Genomic DNA, 17,730 nt, shown 5'->3' with positions numbered 1-17,730 from the left:
TTCAAATTATCTGTCAAAATAAATGTCATTTTTTTAAAATTAATTTATTTCCCACTTATTTATTAATCAACAAATTTTTTTATTTCTAAATTTTTCTTTGAACGAAATGCTCGCTGCGCGACGACCAACTGAACGTTGTTTTAGGAGGGCCTGGTTTTCGGTCCTTTAGTGCCGTGCCGGCTTTGAAACGTCGTCGAAAAAGGATGGAAAACGCAACATCCGTAAACGTAGGAAGAGGAAAACCGGAGCCGACGAAGAGAACGAAACCACGTTCCATCGTAGTGGTGGTGCCGTTCACTATTTTATCGTGCTAATGAACGGAAACTACGCGATCCGCAATGTACCGCAATGTTTCATTCAACCGAAAATCCAACTCTAAGTAAACACTTAAATAAAAACGACAAAAAAATTAATCAATTAACAAGTATTAAAAGATTTAACATTTAAGATATAAAAAGAATTAAAAAAATTTTTTTGATAGATAGGCAACATTTTCCACACATGTGTTAAGTTGGTTATCATTTATCATATTAAAATTTATTTTCTTTATAAAAGGTAAAATTTCTTTATAGTATTAGTAAAACAACTTCTTACAAGAATTTGTTATTAATTAATTAATATCAACAAGACACAAAAGATTTTAAAAAAATTAATATTAATAATTCTAACCTCAAAAACAAACATAACCTAAGTAAAATGGTTCGAGAATCAATTAAAATGTGTAATACATGTTTAAAACAAGTTAAAACATACGTAATTTGCTACGATTGTGATTTAATCTATCATCCAGTATGTTTAGGAAAATTAGAAGGTTTCTTTATAGATTCAACCGGGAAATTATTTTGCTGCTCGAAGCCAACTTTAAATATTTCTACTTCAAAGTCCTCTCAAACAGAAAATATAGGTAAATAAAACATAAAAGGCATATTTTTATTATTATTTAAAAATGAAGTTGCAGAAAATCCAAACGAAAACAAAAAATCAAGATATGAGTGTGATTTCTGTGATTTTAAGGCTTATCATAGATATGTATTAATAAATCATATTAAAAAGCGACACGAAACTATAAATTAATACATGTTTATAACATGTATAACAAGGAAACCAGCCCCAAAAAATATTTAAATTAATTTTAATATATTTATATAGATAGGCAACTTTTTATGCGTATTTGTAAAATAAATTATCGTTTATATTTGATGTAAAATATTTTTACATTTTTTTCACCTGTAAGGTAAATTTTTTAAAGCATTAAAGCTAATTTTTACAGGAATTTGTTGTTAATTAAAGATTACAAAAAAATAATGTCAATAATTCTAACCGCAAAAACAAACATAACCTAAGTAAAATGGGTCGAGAATCAATTAAAATGTGTAAGTACAAGTTAAAACATACGTAATTTGCTACGATTGTGATTTAATCTATCATCCAGTATGTTTAGGAAAATTAGAAGAGATATAAGATAGATAATAAGATGAGTGTGATTCTGTGATTTTAAGGCTTATCATAGATATGTATTAATAAATCATATTAAAAAGCGACACGAAAATATAAATTAATACATGTTTATAACAGGTATAACAAGGAAGCCAGCTCCAAAAAATATTTAAATTAATTTTAATATATTTATATAGATAGGCAACTTTTTATGCATATTTGTAAAATAAATTATCGTTTATATTTGATGTATAATATTTTTAGATTTTTTCACCTGTAAGGTAAAGTTTCTTAAAGCATTAAAGCTAATTTTTTACAGGAATTTGTTGTTAATTAAAGATTACAAAAAAATAATGTCAATAATTCTAACCTCAAAAACAAACATAACCTAAGTAAAATGGGTCGAGAATCAATTAAAATGTGTAAGTACAAGTTAAAACATACGTAATTTGCTACGATTGCGATTTAATCTATCATCCAGTATGTTTAGGAAAATTAGAAGAGATATAACATAGATAATAAGATGAGTGTGATTCTGTGATTTTAAGGCTTATCATAGATATGTATTAATAAATCATATTAAAAAGCGACACGAAACTATAAATTAATACATGTTTATAACATGTATAACAAGGAAACCAACAAATATTTAAAAAGAATAATTAATTTTAATATATTTATATAGATAGGCAACTTTTTATGCATATTTGTAAAATAAATTATCGTTTATATTTGATGTATAATATTTTTACATTTTTTTCACCTGTAAGGTAAATTTTTTAAAGCATTAAAGCTAATTTTTACAGGAATTTGTTGTTAATTAAAGATTACAAAAAAATAATGTCAATAATTCTAACCTCAAAAACAAACATAACCTAAGTAAAATGGGTCGAGAATCAATTAAAATGTGTAAGTACAAGTTAAAACATACGTAATTTGCTACGATTGTGATTTAATCTATCATCCAGTATGTTTAGGAAAATTAGAAGAGATATAAGATAGATAATAAGATGAGTGTGATTCTGTGATTTTAAGGCTTATCATAGATATGTATTAATAAATCATATTAAAAAGCGACACGAAACTATAAATTAATACATGTTTATAACTTTTTTAACAAGGAAACCAGCTCCAAAAAATATTTAAATTAATTTTAATATATTTATATAGATAGGCAACTTTTTATGCATATTTGTAAAATAAATTATCGTTTATATTTGATGTAAAATATTTTACATTTTTTTCACCTGTAAGGTAATTTTTTTAAAGCATTAAAGCTAATTTTTACAGGAATTTGTTGTTAATTAAAGATTACAAAAAAATAATGTCAATAATTCTAACCTCAAAAACAAACATAACCTAAGTAAAATGGGTCGAGAATCAATTAAAATGTGTAAGTACAAGTTAAAACATACGTAATTTGCTACGATTGTGATTTAATCTATCATCCAGTATGTTTAGGAAAATTAGAAGAGATATAAGATAGATAATAAGATGAGTGTGATTCTGTGATTTTAAGGCTTATCATAGATATGTATTAATAAATCATATTAAAAAGCGACACGAAACTATAAATTAATACATGTTTATAACAGGTATAACAAGGAAACCAGCTCCAAAAAATATTTAAATTAATTTTAATATATTTATATAGATAGGCAACTTTTTATGCATATTTGTAAAATAAATTATCGTTTATATTTGATGTAAAATATTTTTACATTTTTTTCGCCTGTAAGGTAAATTTTTTAAAGCATTAAAGCTAATTTTTACAGGAATTTGTTGTTAATTAAAGATTACAAAAAAATAATGTCAATAATTCTAACCTCAAAAACAAACATAACCTAAGTAAAATGGGTCGAGAATCAATTAAAATGTGTAAGTACAAGTTAAAACATACGTAATTTGCTACGATTGTGATTTAATCTATCATCCAGTATGTTTAGGAAAATTAGAAGAGATATAAGATAGATAATAAGATGAGTGTGATTCTGTGATTTTAAGGCTTATCATAGATATGTATTAATAAATCATATTAAAAAGCGACACGAAACTATAAATTAATATATGTTTATAACAGGTATAACAAGGAAACCAGCTCCAAAAAATATTTAAATTAATTTTAATATATTTATATAGATAGGCAACTTTTTATGCATATTTGTAAAATAAATTATCGTTTATATTTGATGTAAAATATTTTTACATTTTTTTCACCTGTAAGGTAAATTTTTTAAAGCATTAAAGCTAATTTTTTACAGGAATTTGTTGTTAATTAAAGATTACAAAAAAATGTCAATAATTCTAACCTCAAAAACAAACATAACCTAAATAAAATGGCTCAAAAATCAATTAAATGTGTATTTAGAGGTTAAATTAAAAATTTTTGTACAAACTATAATTCTTTATTTAACTGTTTTTTTTTATTGAAAATATTATAAATGAATTAAAAACATTATACATTCACTATTTGATTATTAATATAAATATTAATCATTTCAAAAAATAGTTATCAAAAAAAAACCTAACCTAAAAAAAAACTTAACCTTAAAAAACCAAATTTCACATCAATTTTGAATTCTTTTAAATATTATTGGTCAAAATTTCGCTCTCATCTTTAACATGAGTCTTCATATGATGAGTTAACCCATCCTTACGATTAAAAGTCGCCCCACAAATCACACAAATATGTTCCCGATTCACCTCGTGTATCCTCATATGCCTAATTAACTTATCCTTTCTTCCAAACCTTTTATCACAACTCGTACATTTGAAAGGTTTCATGCCCGTGTGAGTGGCAATATGCCTATCAAGTTCGCGTTTTCTCATAAAAGATTTATTACAAATATTACAATGATGGGGTCTATTTCCGGAATGCATTTGCATATGAATTTTTAATCCCTCGAAACTGGAGAAACGTTTATGACATGTATAACAAGGAAACCGTTTCACTTTTTCGGTATCATCAAACGAATTTGTATTTGGCGGACTATTTGTAAAACTATCTCCGGTTATGTGTTCCGGAATTTGCGGGAGATCTCTATTTTCTCCATCTAAAATTGAAAAACTTTCATGTGAATTTTCAATTTGCGTTTGTGGAAAATCATCGTTGAACGGTAAGTTTAAATTTATGTTGGAATTGATTTCGGGTTGATGATGAGGTGGGGTTCCTGATGTGTTGTGGTAATTATTGAATGGGTCGAGATTAATTACCATGTTTTCAGAGCTTGGCCATTCAGATTTTTCTTCGTTTTCTTCGTTTATAGTTTGTGAATTTTCTAATGCATCAAAATTCGTTAAGTTTAAATTACAAAAATCTTCAGAATTCTCTTTCGATTCTTGGTTATAATGTTTTTTTTCGTGTCGAAGTAATTTATCTCTACGTCCGAAACTTAAATTACAATAATTACATGAAAATGGTTTCTGTCCTGAATGAATTATGGTATGTCTTGTGAGATCTCCTTTCGATATGAACGTTTTCGGACACTTTTGACATACAAAAGGTTTCTGTCCTGAGTGGATCCTCATGTGTTTCGATAAATTTGTGTTTCTTGAAAATGATTTATAACAAATTGAACAGGTGAATGGTTTTATTCCTGTGTGGACAACGGTGTGTTTTCTTAAATCTGATCTTCTTGAGAAATTTCTTTCACATTGCGGGCAATTGTAGGGTTTGTCGTTTTGATGAACACTTTTTAAATGTGCCGAATAATTAATCCTATCAGCGAAAGTCATGTCACAAACCGCACAATCATATGGAACATTTACGTTATGTTCTGAGTTTTCATGCAAATTACACTCCGATTTTTCAGTAAATGCCCTATCACAATATTTACATAAAAAAACGTTTCTAAATTCTTGCAAATCGTTTACTTCTAATCCATTTTCAACGTTTTCAACATTCTCAACAACATCATTGTTGTCTGTATCATATTCGGAATCGTAATCTAGGGCGTGTGGGTCGACGACCATCACAACGTCGTCCTCATTTCCTGGTGGGATCTCTGCCATCATATAACCAGCTCCGGATGTCGCATTCTCCAGGTGCTTTGAATTCAAACCGTTTATTTGACGAAGTGTTGCATCTGATACGAAACATTGTTGCCGGAAATCCAGGCAAAATTCTATTTTATAAAGGCAACGGTGGCAAATGCTTGTTGGTAAACCATCTCCAAACGATATCTACAAGAATATAAATATAATTTTAAATTATTCGGGAAGCTTTTCTAGGTTACATTGGTTGTCATGGTGACGAATTGAAATGTCATATTTTAATTTGACATTTGATCTGTTTGAATTCAAATTACGCTGAAAACGAGAAAAGTACGGTAAAATATTACAACTCGGAAACGATCAACTTACATTTATCAAAACAGCAATTTCAACATTACATCACAGTTTGGGGAAGATTTAATTTTTGAATTCAAATAATTTCGTTACCATGACAACGAATCAATAAACACGAAGTTGCCAATTTTCTAACAACAAACCAGTTTAAGAATAATCAATAAACAAACAAGTGTTTATATTTACGTTTAAATGAGTGTTGGGAAATAAATTTAGTTTTAAAAAAGGGCGAAAACGTGTATTTTATAATAAAAGAAAATATTCGTTTAACCAACTAAAATGTCGTTGCCATCGTGTTCAATACAAACAAAAATCAACAAACATGGTGGAAAGAAAGTGAAGTGTTACAGAACCGGAAATAACCAAGTTATACAGGGTGATTAAGGTAAATATAACTTTAAATTATGAATTAAAATCATAAAAAAAGCGTTTAAATTAACCTCAAATCGATTAATTATATTTAAAAAATACAAATTTACGTTAAACGAATAAAAAAATTCGAGTTACCTCTAAAGCTGTACAATCCATAATTTTTTTATAAATACTCTTTTCTTTTCCTTGTATATGATTGAAAATTCCGAGCATAAAACCATCTCGTTGTAAGCACAGACGACAAATCGTTGCGTAACCTCTCCAATCGTCGACCGTGCCCATATTTTTTTCACTCCGGGTACACGCACGCACTAAAAAAAATTAGGAACGCAATCGTAATCAAAAAAGGGGGCCAAATATCGCCTCGCTGTTTTAATAAAAACGTCAAAGATTCGTGTTGTTTTCGGTTTCCTGGCGCCGTTAACCGTTTTTTACCGGCGGAGGTATTGTCGGTTGGCTCGATCGCGGAAACTGAACGTGGTTGTCGCCAGACTTGCGCCTGGCCCCCTTCGGACGCCGCCTCATCGGCATCTGCTCGTTTTGTTTGGCGGGTTTTTTGAAAATCGCCCACCGTACACGTTCGTTGGGATAAACACACGATTTAATTTTTCGTTCACACATTTAATTTTTAAAGAAAACCACCGAATTAATTGTTTCATTCTGTTTTCTTTGAAAAGATTGGATTAAAAACTGTTTTAAAAAAGAATGTTTTGAGTAAACATAACCTAAAAAGTTTTGTTTGTAACATAATTAAAATTACAGGATTCTGTTTTTTATGTGTTATTTGACGTCAACAATAGATTACGCTAGTTTTTAGAATTAAATATTTTTAAAAATAAATAAATATTAATTAAATTTTGTTTTATTTTAATTAAAAATGCTTATTAAATTTAAAAACCTTTTATTATAATAAAAATATCATTATAAGTTTTCAAAATTACAACAAAAATATAATTACACTCTAAAATTTCTTCTGGATTGATCATAATTTTGATTATATTGTGGCAAACAACCAGTAACATTTTCAATACCATCACAACTATTCGTTAAATCGTTAAAAGCTTGTCCTTCCCCGCAATTGTATAATCTTGGTTTGTTTTCGATGCAAATAAAATAACGTTGACAATCATTGGGCGATCGGAAATATTTGTATTCAGATGGGGCGAATGTTTTTGCTTCTGGGGGGCAAGTAAATCCTAAGAAGGCTAAAAAAATTTATAAAAATTTAATTTAAAAAAGTAATTTTTAAATTTTAATTGTTACGCAATCAAATTAGCACGAGTGTAATATTGGTTGCCTACTCTTAAATAATTATAAAGTTAACAAACCTTCAGCATTACAAGATTGAACTTGATCGGGCCAATCACATCTATAACTTTCTTCGTTAAAAGCCAACCCTTCCGGACAATCGAAAGTAAAAGCTCTTCCTGCGACGCAATTTTTGAATTGGCCGCAATTTGCTTCGTCACCGATTTTATAATAACCGTATTGATGAGGACAATCTTCAGTTGGTTGAGCTGGTTGTGTTGTTGTTCGTCCAACGCAATCAACATCGATGGGATATTGACAAGGAAAAGCCAAAGGATTCGTTAAAGCGTTAAAAAGGAGACCGTCCGGACAAAATTTTTCTTCTCCAACACCATCAATACATTCAATGTAGCTAAAAATCAAAAAATTTAAATAAAGCGAAATTTATACCTATAAGATAATTTAAATAACCTATCACATTGTGCAGTAGGAAATCTTCCCGTTTTTTCTGGACACGGAAAACTTCCTTGCTGTTGTTGTTGAAATTGTTGAGAATTAGGAAAAGATTGACTATTTCTGCTATTAAAAGTAGCAAATCTTTGACCTCAAATAAAAATTTAATTATTAAAATAAACTTTCCCTTTTTATCTCGTTAAAAGATAATAGTATTCAACAAATACTAAAGTTAATTTTAAGATTTCTTCACTTCAAAAGTGAAAGTTATTCAAGTTATTGATTGTTGGTTACGTCAATTCAAAAGAAGATTTTTTTTGGCAAACCTTTAACATTAATTTAAGCTAATTAATTCATTGACAATCGTTATGAAACGATTTTTTCGTTTTTCGTAAGTAAAAGTGAAGGACAATCACTTTTTAAATGTTTTTGATTGTTGTAAAACAGGTTTCTTTTCCAAAATTGTAGATGCACCACACCAAAATTGATTTTGTGACCTTTACTTAAATGTGTTATAATCGAAAAACATAATTTTTTATCTTTAATTTTATACAAATTGTTATTTCTTTTATCTTTGAAAAGAAAATAAAATACTTCTTCTAACTTAAATCTTTTAAAATTATTTGTTACCTTGAGTTAAAGTAAACGCGATGAATAATAAAAAACCACAAAGCGAAGATTTGTTCATCTTTAACATTTAAACTGTATGATTCTTACGAACGCACTGAACCCATACGAATGAAGAGATACCAACGATGTTCACTCAATTTAATGCCAAGGACTTTCGTGACTTTTTGTCCCATTGGCTACTTTTTCTTCAAAATAAAAGTTGTTTAATTGATTAGTGAGTAAACAGGATTTTCTTTTTCGGAAAATCCTTCCTAAATTACTCTTTGATTAATGTAAATCATTATTAAATAATAAATTAAATCAATAAAGCTAAATTTTGACATTTTATAATTAAATCAAAAATTAATCTAATTCAAATATTAAACGCCCTCAAACTAATACATCATGAAAAAATACGATCTTAATAATTTAATTTGATTTATCCGTACATCATTACAGCATCCGATGCTGTAATGAGATTTTAGTAACATTTTATGGAACCAGTTCATGTTGGTGACATTGGGTCATTAATTTTTCTAGTTGTCAATATGACAATGTTTGTCCATGGATGTTTAAATACGTTCTTAGCATCGAATACAAGGTCCACAATGATGAACTCTGAGCAATTTCTCTTATTTTGGGAGGTGTACATGAAACATGTTTGTCAGGTGAACACATTTTGTGTTTTGACAGTTTCTAATTGTCAATGCAAATTTCTATTTTCAAGTGTTACGGTGTTACCAACTGCTACATACCTATTTTCCTACTTTGTCAAAATTTATTTTATATTTGAGAAAAAAAAGGATAAAAACGAGAATTACAAAAAATAGCATAAAAAACACGTTTCATAAGACTTAAAGCACTCATTCATTAAAAAACTCGTGGCTTCGCCACTCGTTTTTCAACTTGAATTCGTGCAAACTTTTAATCGACTTTTAATAGCAGTTTTCGAAAAAAATATTTATTGTATTTTAGATAGTACAGCAGCTCTTATATCCGAATTTTGATACAAAGCTCGAATTAAATTCTTCAACTCCTCTCCCTTAAAATGCAAGGCTAAAGGTCCTTTTCCATCCGCCCAACGATCTGATATTTCTAATAAATTCGCACTTAATAAAAACGACAATTCATTTAATTTATGCCATTGATCAACGTGTACAGAAACGTCTGTTTGATGAGCAAATAATTTAGGTCCTCTTGTAAAAATAACTTTTAAGACATCAACTAATTGATCTTTTGCATCTGAGTTAATATCTGTGTATTTTAAAACTGCATCAATTATAGTTTTGCATAAAAAGTTGAGGGTTTTGCCAAGATTTTTGTTATAATCTGTATGAGATAAAACTTTATTCCATGCGGTTCTTAATAATTCTTGTTGCCTTAAACAGTGTTGTATTGATTTTTCAGTAATTGGTTCTAGTTTTTCTAAAGTAGTAACATTAACTAATCCAGATTCATTCATAATTTGCTCCATTTCATTAATTTGTTGATTGATAAATTCATTAAACATTTGATCTCCTTTTGATCTCAAACTGTATATTTCAAATGAAAATAAATCTTCAATATTTAAAATTGATTTCATCTTATTTCCGTAAATTTCTTCGAATTTCATTATTTTATAAGAAATATAATTGCAATTATTTAGAAATAAGGCAACTTGTTGGGGTATTGTTTCTAAGAGTTTTTTGTGATGGTTTGAAACAGTATCACTGTAGATGCCAAAAATATTTGTTACAGTTTCATATAATGCTTTTGCTGTGTTATAATCATTATTCACGATTTGTTTGAATATATTTTCAGTAAAATTTACTAAATCTATACAACACTTAGAAACCGATCTTTGATAAAACACATCAAGGTCAATTTTAAATGGATTATTTAAATCAACAGGTTCACCAACTTCAATCATATCATGAAGATCTTTCTTCATTAGTTCTTTTGCTATTCTCAACTTTGATTCACATATCTTTTGAACATAAAGGTTATCAACATTTTTAACATGACTGGATAAATAGTGCATGTCATTGGAAAATAATCCGCTTTCTATTAAAATCTTTTCAAGTTCTTTAACTTCTTCTATTATTAAGTGATAATTTTGGAATTCATCGGATGTATTTGGAATTGTATCATTTAAACAATTTTTTATAATTAATTCTGATAAATTATCTTTAATGTCATTACCTATATATTGTAATGTTGAACCAATTTTTAAGGGAAACTTAAAGTATTTATCTAAAAAATCAATTACAATTTTTAAATTTTCAAATACAACTTTAAAGGGGCTTTTAGTTTTGTTTAAAACTTCTAACTGTAATGATTTTATAGTATCAGTTGATGTTTTGATCTTAACAGAACAATTAATTATGGAACAAAGAATCGATTTCCATAAAAATCTGGCGATATCACTTAATATTTGGATGTGATCATCATTTTCGGCATACGCCAACAATAATTCTTTTAATAAATTACCATTAATAATTGTAAATGAAACAATTTTCTTCTCACTTTTATACTTAATTGTTTTACAAATATCCTCATTCATTGTTGAAAACAAAAGTGTTAATTTTAAATTGATATCTCTTTGAATGTTATCTAGAATGTTTAAATTTTCAATCGATCTTAAAACATCCAGCTCTTTCTCAATCTTCTTCATCAATTTAATAACATCCAAATACTTTTGATTCTCAAATAAATTATCCACCTCTAAAAGCAACTCATCAATGCTAATTAAATGGTTTAATATATCGATTTCTTCTTTAATTTTAACCAAAGTTTTCTTGTAATTCACCACATTAATTTCAACTGTTTGTATCCCTTGTTTTGTTACATCAGTTATAGACTTCTCCAACTCAGATAAAGTAGCCGCTGCTGATGTAATTTTCTTCTTAAAATTTTGGCCATGTCCCGCAGGAAACGTGTATTGCACAAAAACATGGTTCAAATAATCTAAAAATTCTTTTTTAATTTTTTCCACACTACGTTCTAAATCGGGGGTCTTTTTAATTATCGCATCTACGTCCATTTTAGTCGCAGCAGATAGCACTTCTCTTAGAAAACTCATTCTTTGTAAAATATAACTTTTATTTTTTTATATTCAATAAATGAGCCGTTAACACAACAAGTTGACAGATAATTTAAAATTTTCAAAGTACCAACTGTATAGATTCAGATAGAATTTAAAGATTAGATTTATTTTTCATTTTGTTTTATTAATATATTTTAAATATCTTTGATTAAGTTCATCATTTAATATAACAAATTTATTAAATATACGTAATGACTACTTTCTTTTATATAACCTTAACTCCTTTTTCTATGTTGCTCTCTTCTCATTGTTAGATGGCGCTACTTCGACTTCTACATGTCTTTTTTCTTGTCTGAACTAAAACTTTAAATGTTCTTTATTTCATGATGATATCTCAATTCGTTCTTAAGATACGATTTTTTTATAATTTATATTTCAAACATTGAAATTCGACTAATGCGTTTTATTTTAGTAAAATGACGTAAGTTTTATTTGAAATGTTTTGAGAAAACGAATAACTTTTTTATTGAAAGGTTGAGTTTTAAAACCAAAAAACGATTTAAAACCGCTTCTCCCCGTCGTCTTTACACTTTTTATTTATTCACCTCCACTATTCCTTCTTCACACAATAAATTAAGGAGGGGATGTTTGAAAGTTGATTCCCTAATAACGCATTTTAGTTGATATGCGGGCATTTAAGGGTGATAAAGTAGTTTAAAAAAATAAAACTTATTATTTGAATTAAGTGATAAATACGTGCTATATTTATTCTAAGTGTTAGGTGAAATTAGTGATGTTGAGATCATCGGATTGCTATTTTATGGATGTTAAAAGGTATCGTATTAATTCATTTTTTTTGTCACAATAAATTAATGTATCTTTTCTTTCCAGCTGAGCTTCGAAGTAAAATCCAAGGGAAACAACATCCATTCGGTGAGTCGTTTTTAATTTTATTAATTGACCAAAACATATCGGGAAAATTCGTTTGAACGCTACTCATTGGATTTGTGCTTGAAAAACCGTACCATTTACAAAATTGAGTGTAAACCACTCCAAATAATACTAGTATAATCTAATTCAAGCGTTTTAAGGGGGGAATCTCTTTTTTGTATCAAATAAAATGATTTCTTTGGGAATTTATTGCTGTCAAATTATGTGGTATTTCAATTTAATCTTTTGCATATGTTTTCATGATATATTTACTTATTTAAATAGAATTGTTTATAAAAAATAATCGTTACATTGTCCCTCAACCAAGTTGATGCGTGGATTGTCTAAGTTACTGGTTGACACAATATCTATCCTTGAAATGATCTGAAACTCAAAAATCCTGCATTTAGCCATTTAGGGCTGTACAAAGTTAACGGGGAAGAATCGAGATCGGGCTTTTTCCGATTTCAATAGAAGAAACTATGACGAATCGAATGGCGTATTGATCTTGATAATCGAGTACATCGTTTACGAGTTATGACTACTTAAAGAATGTTGTTTTTGTGTTATTTTCGTGTACCTTCGAAATTCGAAAGAGATTTCGAATCGGGCATTTCCACTTTCGTAAATGTTTTATGTGAAGACAGTTTAAACGAAATTAAAAACGAAATCTTCGTTATGAAAATGCTTTCAAAAGAAAATTCAAAATTATTTTTAATTTTAAATATTTGACGTTTAAATGTCAAATTTAACCTCAATTTTTTTATTTGACGTTTCAAAACATGAATAATGCCATTAATCGAGTGAAGTTATCCACTAAGTTAACCTAAGTTTGAAACGTCAATTATGACATCACGTTTTTAGCGTAAATGTTTTATGTCAAGACAATTTAAACGAGATTAAAAACGAGAACTTCGTTAAGAACTGCAAAATTAAGAGAAAATGCAAAATTATTTTTAATTTTAAATATTTGACGGTTAGAACTATCACTAGACCTAATAAATAAATGACACTGGTGTGCGTCATACTACATATCTTCTCTAATATTCAATTAAACCAAATGAGGATGTTTAAAAGTCAAAATTCAAGTTCTTTTTCAAAATAAAAATACAACTTCATTTAATTATTTAAAATTTGAACATAAAATAAATATGTTATAATTATGATGTTCTATAATTATATATTATAGAACATAAAATTTCATAAATTAATACCAAATATTATTTTCTATCCATTCAACATGTTTAGAAACATCTGTTATAACCATAGGTTTTGTGGGATCACAATTATCCCAAGAAGAAATCAACCCGATAATCGAAAAAGTACAATAAGGTGATTTATTTATGATTTGTAAAGGAGCACCTTCATCCAGCTAAAAAGAAAAATAAATAAATGTAGTTTCTTTATAGGTCAATTTACTTACAACACATTGATTATTTCTACTTTTATTTTCAAACTCTCCACACCAATTTAAACCGTTATCTATCCTAGATGTTCTCCTCGGACATATTTTGCTAGCAGTTAATTTTAAGATGTCTTCTTCGACGTCTTTCCTAAATCTTCCAAAGTTTCCCAAACTCCCATAACCGACCGCAATAACTTCTTTTAATTGATCTTTCTTTTCTGGCAAACAAGCGGGTCTTGCCAAAGCATTAATAATAACTGGTTCAGCTAATTTTATTAATGCTATGTCATTTAATCTTGTTTTTGAAGCATAATTTGGATGTTTAACAAATTCCTCAACCTTTATGTGTTGTATTTCTGGAACTTGATAGTAATTTTCTTGTTTTATGGTGGTACCTAAACGAACTATTACAGGAAATCCACTGAAAAGTTAAAAGAGGAAGTTGAATTAATTAAATTAAATCAACTAATTGTTACTAATTTGTTGAAGTACATGATGCAGTTGTTAAAACGTAATTTCCACTAATTAAGGCGCCTGTACATTTATAAATAGGGTTTGTTGTGTCAGAATAACCAATAGAAACTAAATGAGGGAATTCCCCTGGTTCTACCAATCCAGGAACGAAATTTTCTTTCACCATGCAACCATTAATTATAACATATTGAATTCCTGGTATTAAAGCGGGCGAAGTTTCATTTTTATAAACGTAATTCGCAAATAATTGGCACTCTTTAACAATAAATATCAAAATTATAAAATTGTAGAAATAGATTTGTTTACTATACTTTTTTGGCCGGTCGATAACCTGGTTTCATTTCCGACTTGGTTCTTTTCAGTACTTGTTTGAACCGGTTTCGTATCCGGTAAGGTAGAATTTTTAGGAAAATCACAGCAAACAATTGGTGTGTTATTATTAAAACCACACAATCTAGGATGATCTTTTGATTGTAAGCTATCTTTTGCACTTTGACAATCATGAACGCTTTTGCAAAATCCGGTTTTATTGTTTTGAAGAAGACAAAATTCACCTATAATAATTTAAATTGAATCAAAAATTAAAAATAAGTTATTTACCTTCGAATAATGTTGAATATGATTGTAACAGCAAAAATATAATTAAAACTAATGTAACGTGTAAACACATGAATTTAGCCATTGAACGAGTAAATAATTTTCTGTTTTTGAGAAGCGTATTCGATAGCGAAGAAGGTCAACGTATAATGAAAGACACGCTGATTGAGCAGCATTAAAACAAACTTGGGTCGTGATTGGCTGATTCTCTTCTGTGATGTCAACGAAATCGACTTGGTTTATTTAAAAATTGGGAATCCCGTTGCTAGAAAACTGTAACCTTAGGTAATGAAATTTCAAAACTTGATGTAAATTAATTATAAAAAGTAATTTGTGAAAAATTTATTGTCTTATAACAAAATATCTCAAAATTCACAAGATTCCTCATCAAATTATTGAATATCACGATTATTACGTATTATTATCAGCCTAAAATGAATCAGGTAAAAAAAATAATCCAATAAAACAGCAAATGATGTGTCTATATTGAAAACATTTTATAAATAGTAAACTTTAAAGGAAATAACAATTTCCTTTTTAGATAAGGTTTAATGACATGGCTAAAAAAATAGTTATAATTTTATTATTTATTCATTGATTATATTGATTTTAAGTTATAAGGAAATTATCATAAAGGAATAGCTTTAAAAAAATGTTAGATACATTATTTTTAAGATATTTTTAAAATTTTTTTTAAGTTATGCAACTAAATTTACACTCGTGTATATCTGATAATAATATTAAGATTAATTTTATTTTGAAAACTATAGAACAGCTTTTACACTAAATTAAAACTTTAACTTTATGCACCAAACTAAAGTTTCTTTCAGAAAATATAAAAGTAATTATTTTTACGTTCAAAATTTTATTTTGGCAATTCAACAAATCTTAAAGTTTGATTGACGTCAATCGATTATGCGTTGCTAAATTTAAACTAACTAATTTTTATTTTTAAATAAAAAGGTTAGATTTATTTTATTTATCTCCCCAAACGATATTTTCAATCCATGGAACGTAATGAACAACATTCGAATAAATTGATGGTGAATTAGCATATCCACAAAATCTCCCAAAAGAAACCACACCCAAAATGCTATACATACAGTATGGTTCTTCTAAAACGGTATTTAAAGATCCCCCAGAATCTCCTTGACACGTATCTTTCCCTCCCTTCATTTCCCCAGCACATAAAGTCTCCTTAATAACTCCTTTTGGCATGTTTCTATCGGAAGGAAAATATTCTTTGCATTTAATTTCATTGATAATTGGTAAATCAACTTTCATTAAATAATTGCTTCCTTTTGAACTGCTATAAGTTAATTTTCCGAATCCAATTGCTGTAGCTGTATTAATTGATTTTATATTAAAATCAATATTTATACAAGCTGGTCTAACGTATGGTGTAAAATTAACATTTCCATCTAATTTTAATAAAGCTATATCGTTGTATTTTGCTGGTCGCGTATAATTTGCGTGCTTTATTCTTTCGATTATTTTAAATTCTTGGAATGTTTCATCATCGATTTCGTTCGATTTTAATATTCCAAATCGAACTTTTTGAGCTTCACCGCTAAAAATTAAATAAGTAACTATTTTTAATCAAAAATTTTAATCTCTGTACTATTCTTGGCTTGATAAACAATGCGCAGCTGTTAAAACGAAATTTTCGCTAATAAGAGATCCCCCACAGTTCCAATTAATATCCTCATCGGGTTTTAATCCAAACCCAATTAATGCCATGTGAGGAAATTCCTTTTCTTTCGCTTCTTCTCCACCAACAATTAAAGGAACCGAAGTTATTCCGCATTCGGAAATTTCATGTTCTTTATCATCTAAACCGATAGTTTTTACATAAACAGCTTTTCCATATTCTTTACATTCTAAAAAGTAAGGAACTGTTGCAGAATATTTTATGATTTCATAAAGAAGATACTTTTTTTAGCAATTTCACCGTAACTGTTACTTGATGCACAACCACTTAATAAAAATAAAATGATAAAATGCACGAAAATCATAATTATAAATAAATTCAAGCAGGATTTTTTAATAAAAACACAATAAGCTATTAATTTTAATACTTTTAATTTGTGTATAATTGGTTGCGTGGTTTTTAGGCGTTTAAAACCATTTAACTAACATGTTTTTTGAATCTGTTAAGTTAAAGTGACGATAATCCAGCTATTTTGATTGATTTCATTTTTTTATATACTTAGTAATTTTTTTTAAGAAAATCTTTTGTATCGCTGTTATTTAGCTTGTCTAACGTCTTAAAAGGGATGGAATTCGTTCGTTGACTTTGTAGGAATGTAAACGACCGTCTCTTTGCCTCTTTAAGATATAGGTACTGGAGCTGTGGTATCACCCTGTATGCCATTGCAAGGTTATCTTGATCGCAACGAATGGAGGTCCGCAGTAAGAATAATTAAGGCGATATACTTGAGGCTATATCCAACACCTCCACTTCCACAAGATACCATCTCTAGGAATTTTGTACTTATCAAAGACTGCGGTTAAAATCTAACGGTTTAAAAAAACCGAATCATTACCTAACCCAATTTTTTAAAACCTTAACATTGCATATTTCACGTAGTTATCTAAAATCTTGTTATGTCTGTTGTCGTATTTAATTGCCCCGTTAGAAGTTAAAACGTTATCGACACGAGATGTATGCGTGTTGAAGTTGAATTATTCAAACAGTATCCATAAATATTCATTAGTCGACCTTACATAAACATAAAATCGCCTTGAAATCAATTGAGGAAAGTTAACTTTGCCTATATTGATCTAGATCTTTTATCAGCTTTAGGAACCTTCAAGAAAACAAATTTTTATT

At 28.3% G+C, this 17,730-nt stretch overlaps 5 protein-coding genes and 1 long non-coding RNA gene across 20 annotated transcripts; 1 reads left to right on the top strand and 5 right to left on the bottom strand.

The window, feature by feature from the left end:
- Window positions 1-627: 627 nt before the first annotated feature.
- LOC111423147 (uncharacterized) lies at window positions 628-3,701 on the top strand. Of its 12 annotated transcripts, none has more exons than XR_011641541.1 (3): window positions 628-904; window positions 953-3,315; window positions 3,384-3,701. It is a non-coding gene; the product is annotated as an uncharacterized lncRNA (long non-coding RNA). The 12 variants fall into 12 exon arrangements; XR_011641538.1 differs by having other exon boundaries at window positions 3,375-3,701; XR_011641537.1 differs by having other exon boundaries at window positions 953-1,373; window positions 1,442-3,634.
- Window positions 3,702-3,830: 129 nt separating this feature from the next.
- LOC111423146 (zinc finger protein 883-like) lies at window positions 3,831-6,836 on the bottom strand. Of its 4 annotated transcripts, XM_071199128.1 has the most exons (4): window positions 5,971-6,173; window positions 5,800-5,915; window positions 5,673-5,745; window positions 3,831-5,619 (listed from the first exon to the last, which is right to left on the bottom strand). In XM_071199128.1, the coding sequence occupies exons 3-4, from the start codon at window positions 5,703-5,705 to the stop codon at window positions 4,021-4,023; spliced, it is 1,632 nt and encodes a 543-aa protein (XP_071055229.1). In that variant the 5' UTR covers window positions 5,706-5,745; window positions 5,800-5,915; window positions 5,971-6,173; the 3' UTR covers window positions 3,831-4,020. The 4 variants fall into 4 exon arrangements, with proteins under 4 accessions (XP_071055229.1, XP_022912163.2, XP_022912164.1 ...); XM_023056395.2 differs by lacking the exons at window positions 5,673-5,745; window positions 5,800-5,915; window positions 5,971-6,173 and adding an exon at window positions 6,292-6,836; XM_023056396.2 differs by lacking the exons at window positions 5,673-5,745; window positions 5,800-5,915 and having other exon boundaries at window positions 5,971-6,170.
- Window positions 6,837-7,037: 201 nt separating this feature from the next.
- Window positions 7,038-8,592, bottom strand: LOC111423149 (protein obstructor-E-like). The gene is made up of 4 exons (XM_023056398.2): window positions 8,488-8,592; window positions 7,876-8,008; window positions 7,485-7,816; window positions 7,038-7,361 (listed from the first exon to the last, which is right to left on the bottom strand). The coding sequence occupies exons 1-4, from the start codon at window positions 8,552-8,554 to the stop codon at window positions 7,111-7,113; spliced, it is 783 nt and encodes a 260-aa protein (XP_022912166.2). The 5' UTR covers window positions 8,555-8,592; the 3' UTR covers window positions 7,038-7,110.
- Window positions 8,593-9,427: 835 nt separating this feature from the next.
- On the bottom strand, window positions 9,428-11,488 carry LOC111423144 (centromere/kinetochore protein zw10 homolog). The gene has a single exon (XM_071199351.1). It carries the CDS (start codon window positions 11,486-11,488, stop codon window positions 9,428-9,430), a length of 2,061 nt encoding a protein of 686 aa, XP_071055452.1.
- Window positions 11,489-13,510: 2,022 nt separating this feature from the next.
- On the bottom strand, window positions 13,511-15,111 carry LOC111423145 (granzyme B-like). Its single transcript, XM_023056394.2, has 5 exons — window positions 14,901-15,111; window positions 14,612-14,854; window positions 14,303-14,555; window positions 13,845-14,247; window positions 13,511-13,793 (listed from the first exon to the last, which is right to left on the bottom strand). The coding sequence occupies exons 1-5, from the start codon at window positions 14,980-14,982 to the stop codon at window positions 13,629-13,631; spliced, it is 1,146 nt and encodes a 381-aa protein (XP_022912162.1). The 5' UTR covers window positions 14,983-15,111; the 3' UTR covers window positions 13,511-13,628.
- Window positions 15,112-15,609: 498 nt separating this feature from the next.
- LOC111423143 (serine protease snake-like) lies at window positions 15,610-16,939 on the bottom strand. Its single transcript, XM_071199369.1, has 3 exons — window positions 16,831-16,939; window positions 16,519-16,777; window positions 15,610-16,467 (listed from the first exon to the last, which is right to left on the bottom strand). Exons 1-3 carry the CDS (start codon window positions 16,910-16,912, stop codon window positions 15,873-15,875), a joined length of 936 nt encoding a protein of 311 aa, XP_071055470.1. The 5' UTR covers window positions 16,913-16,939; the 3' UTR covers window positions 15,610-15,872.
- Window positions 16,940-17,730: the final 791 nt, after the last annotated feature.

The sequence above is a fragment of the Onthophagus taurus genome, chromosome 10 (genome assembly GCF_036711975.1).
Source record: "Onthophagus taurus isolate NC chromosome 10, IU_Otau_3.0, whole genome shotgun sequence".
Lineage (NCBI taxonomy): Eukaryota > Metazoa > Arthropoda > Insecta > Coleoptera > Scarabaeidae > Onthophagus > Onthophagus taurus.
The sequence above is the reverse complement of the archived record's forward strand: the minus strand, read 5'-3'. Positions and strand labels throughout refer to the sequence as shown.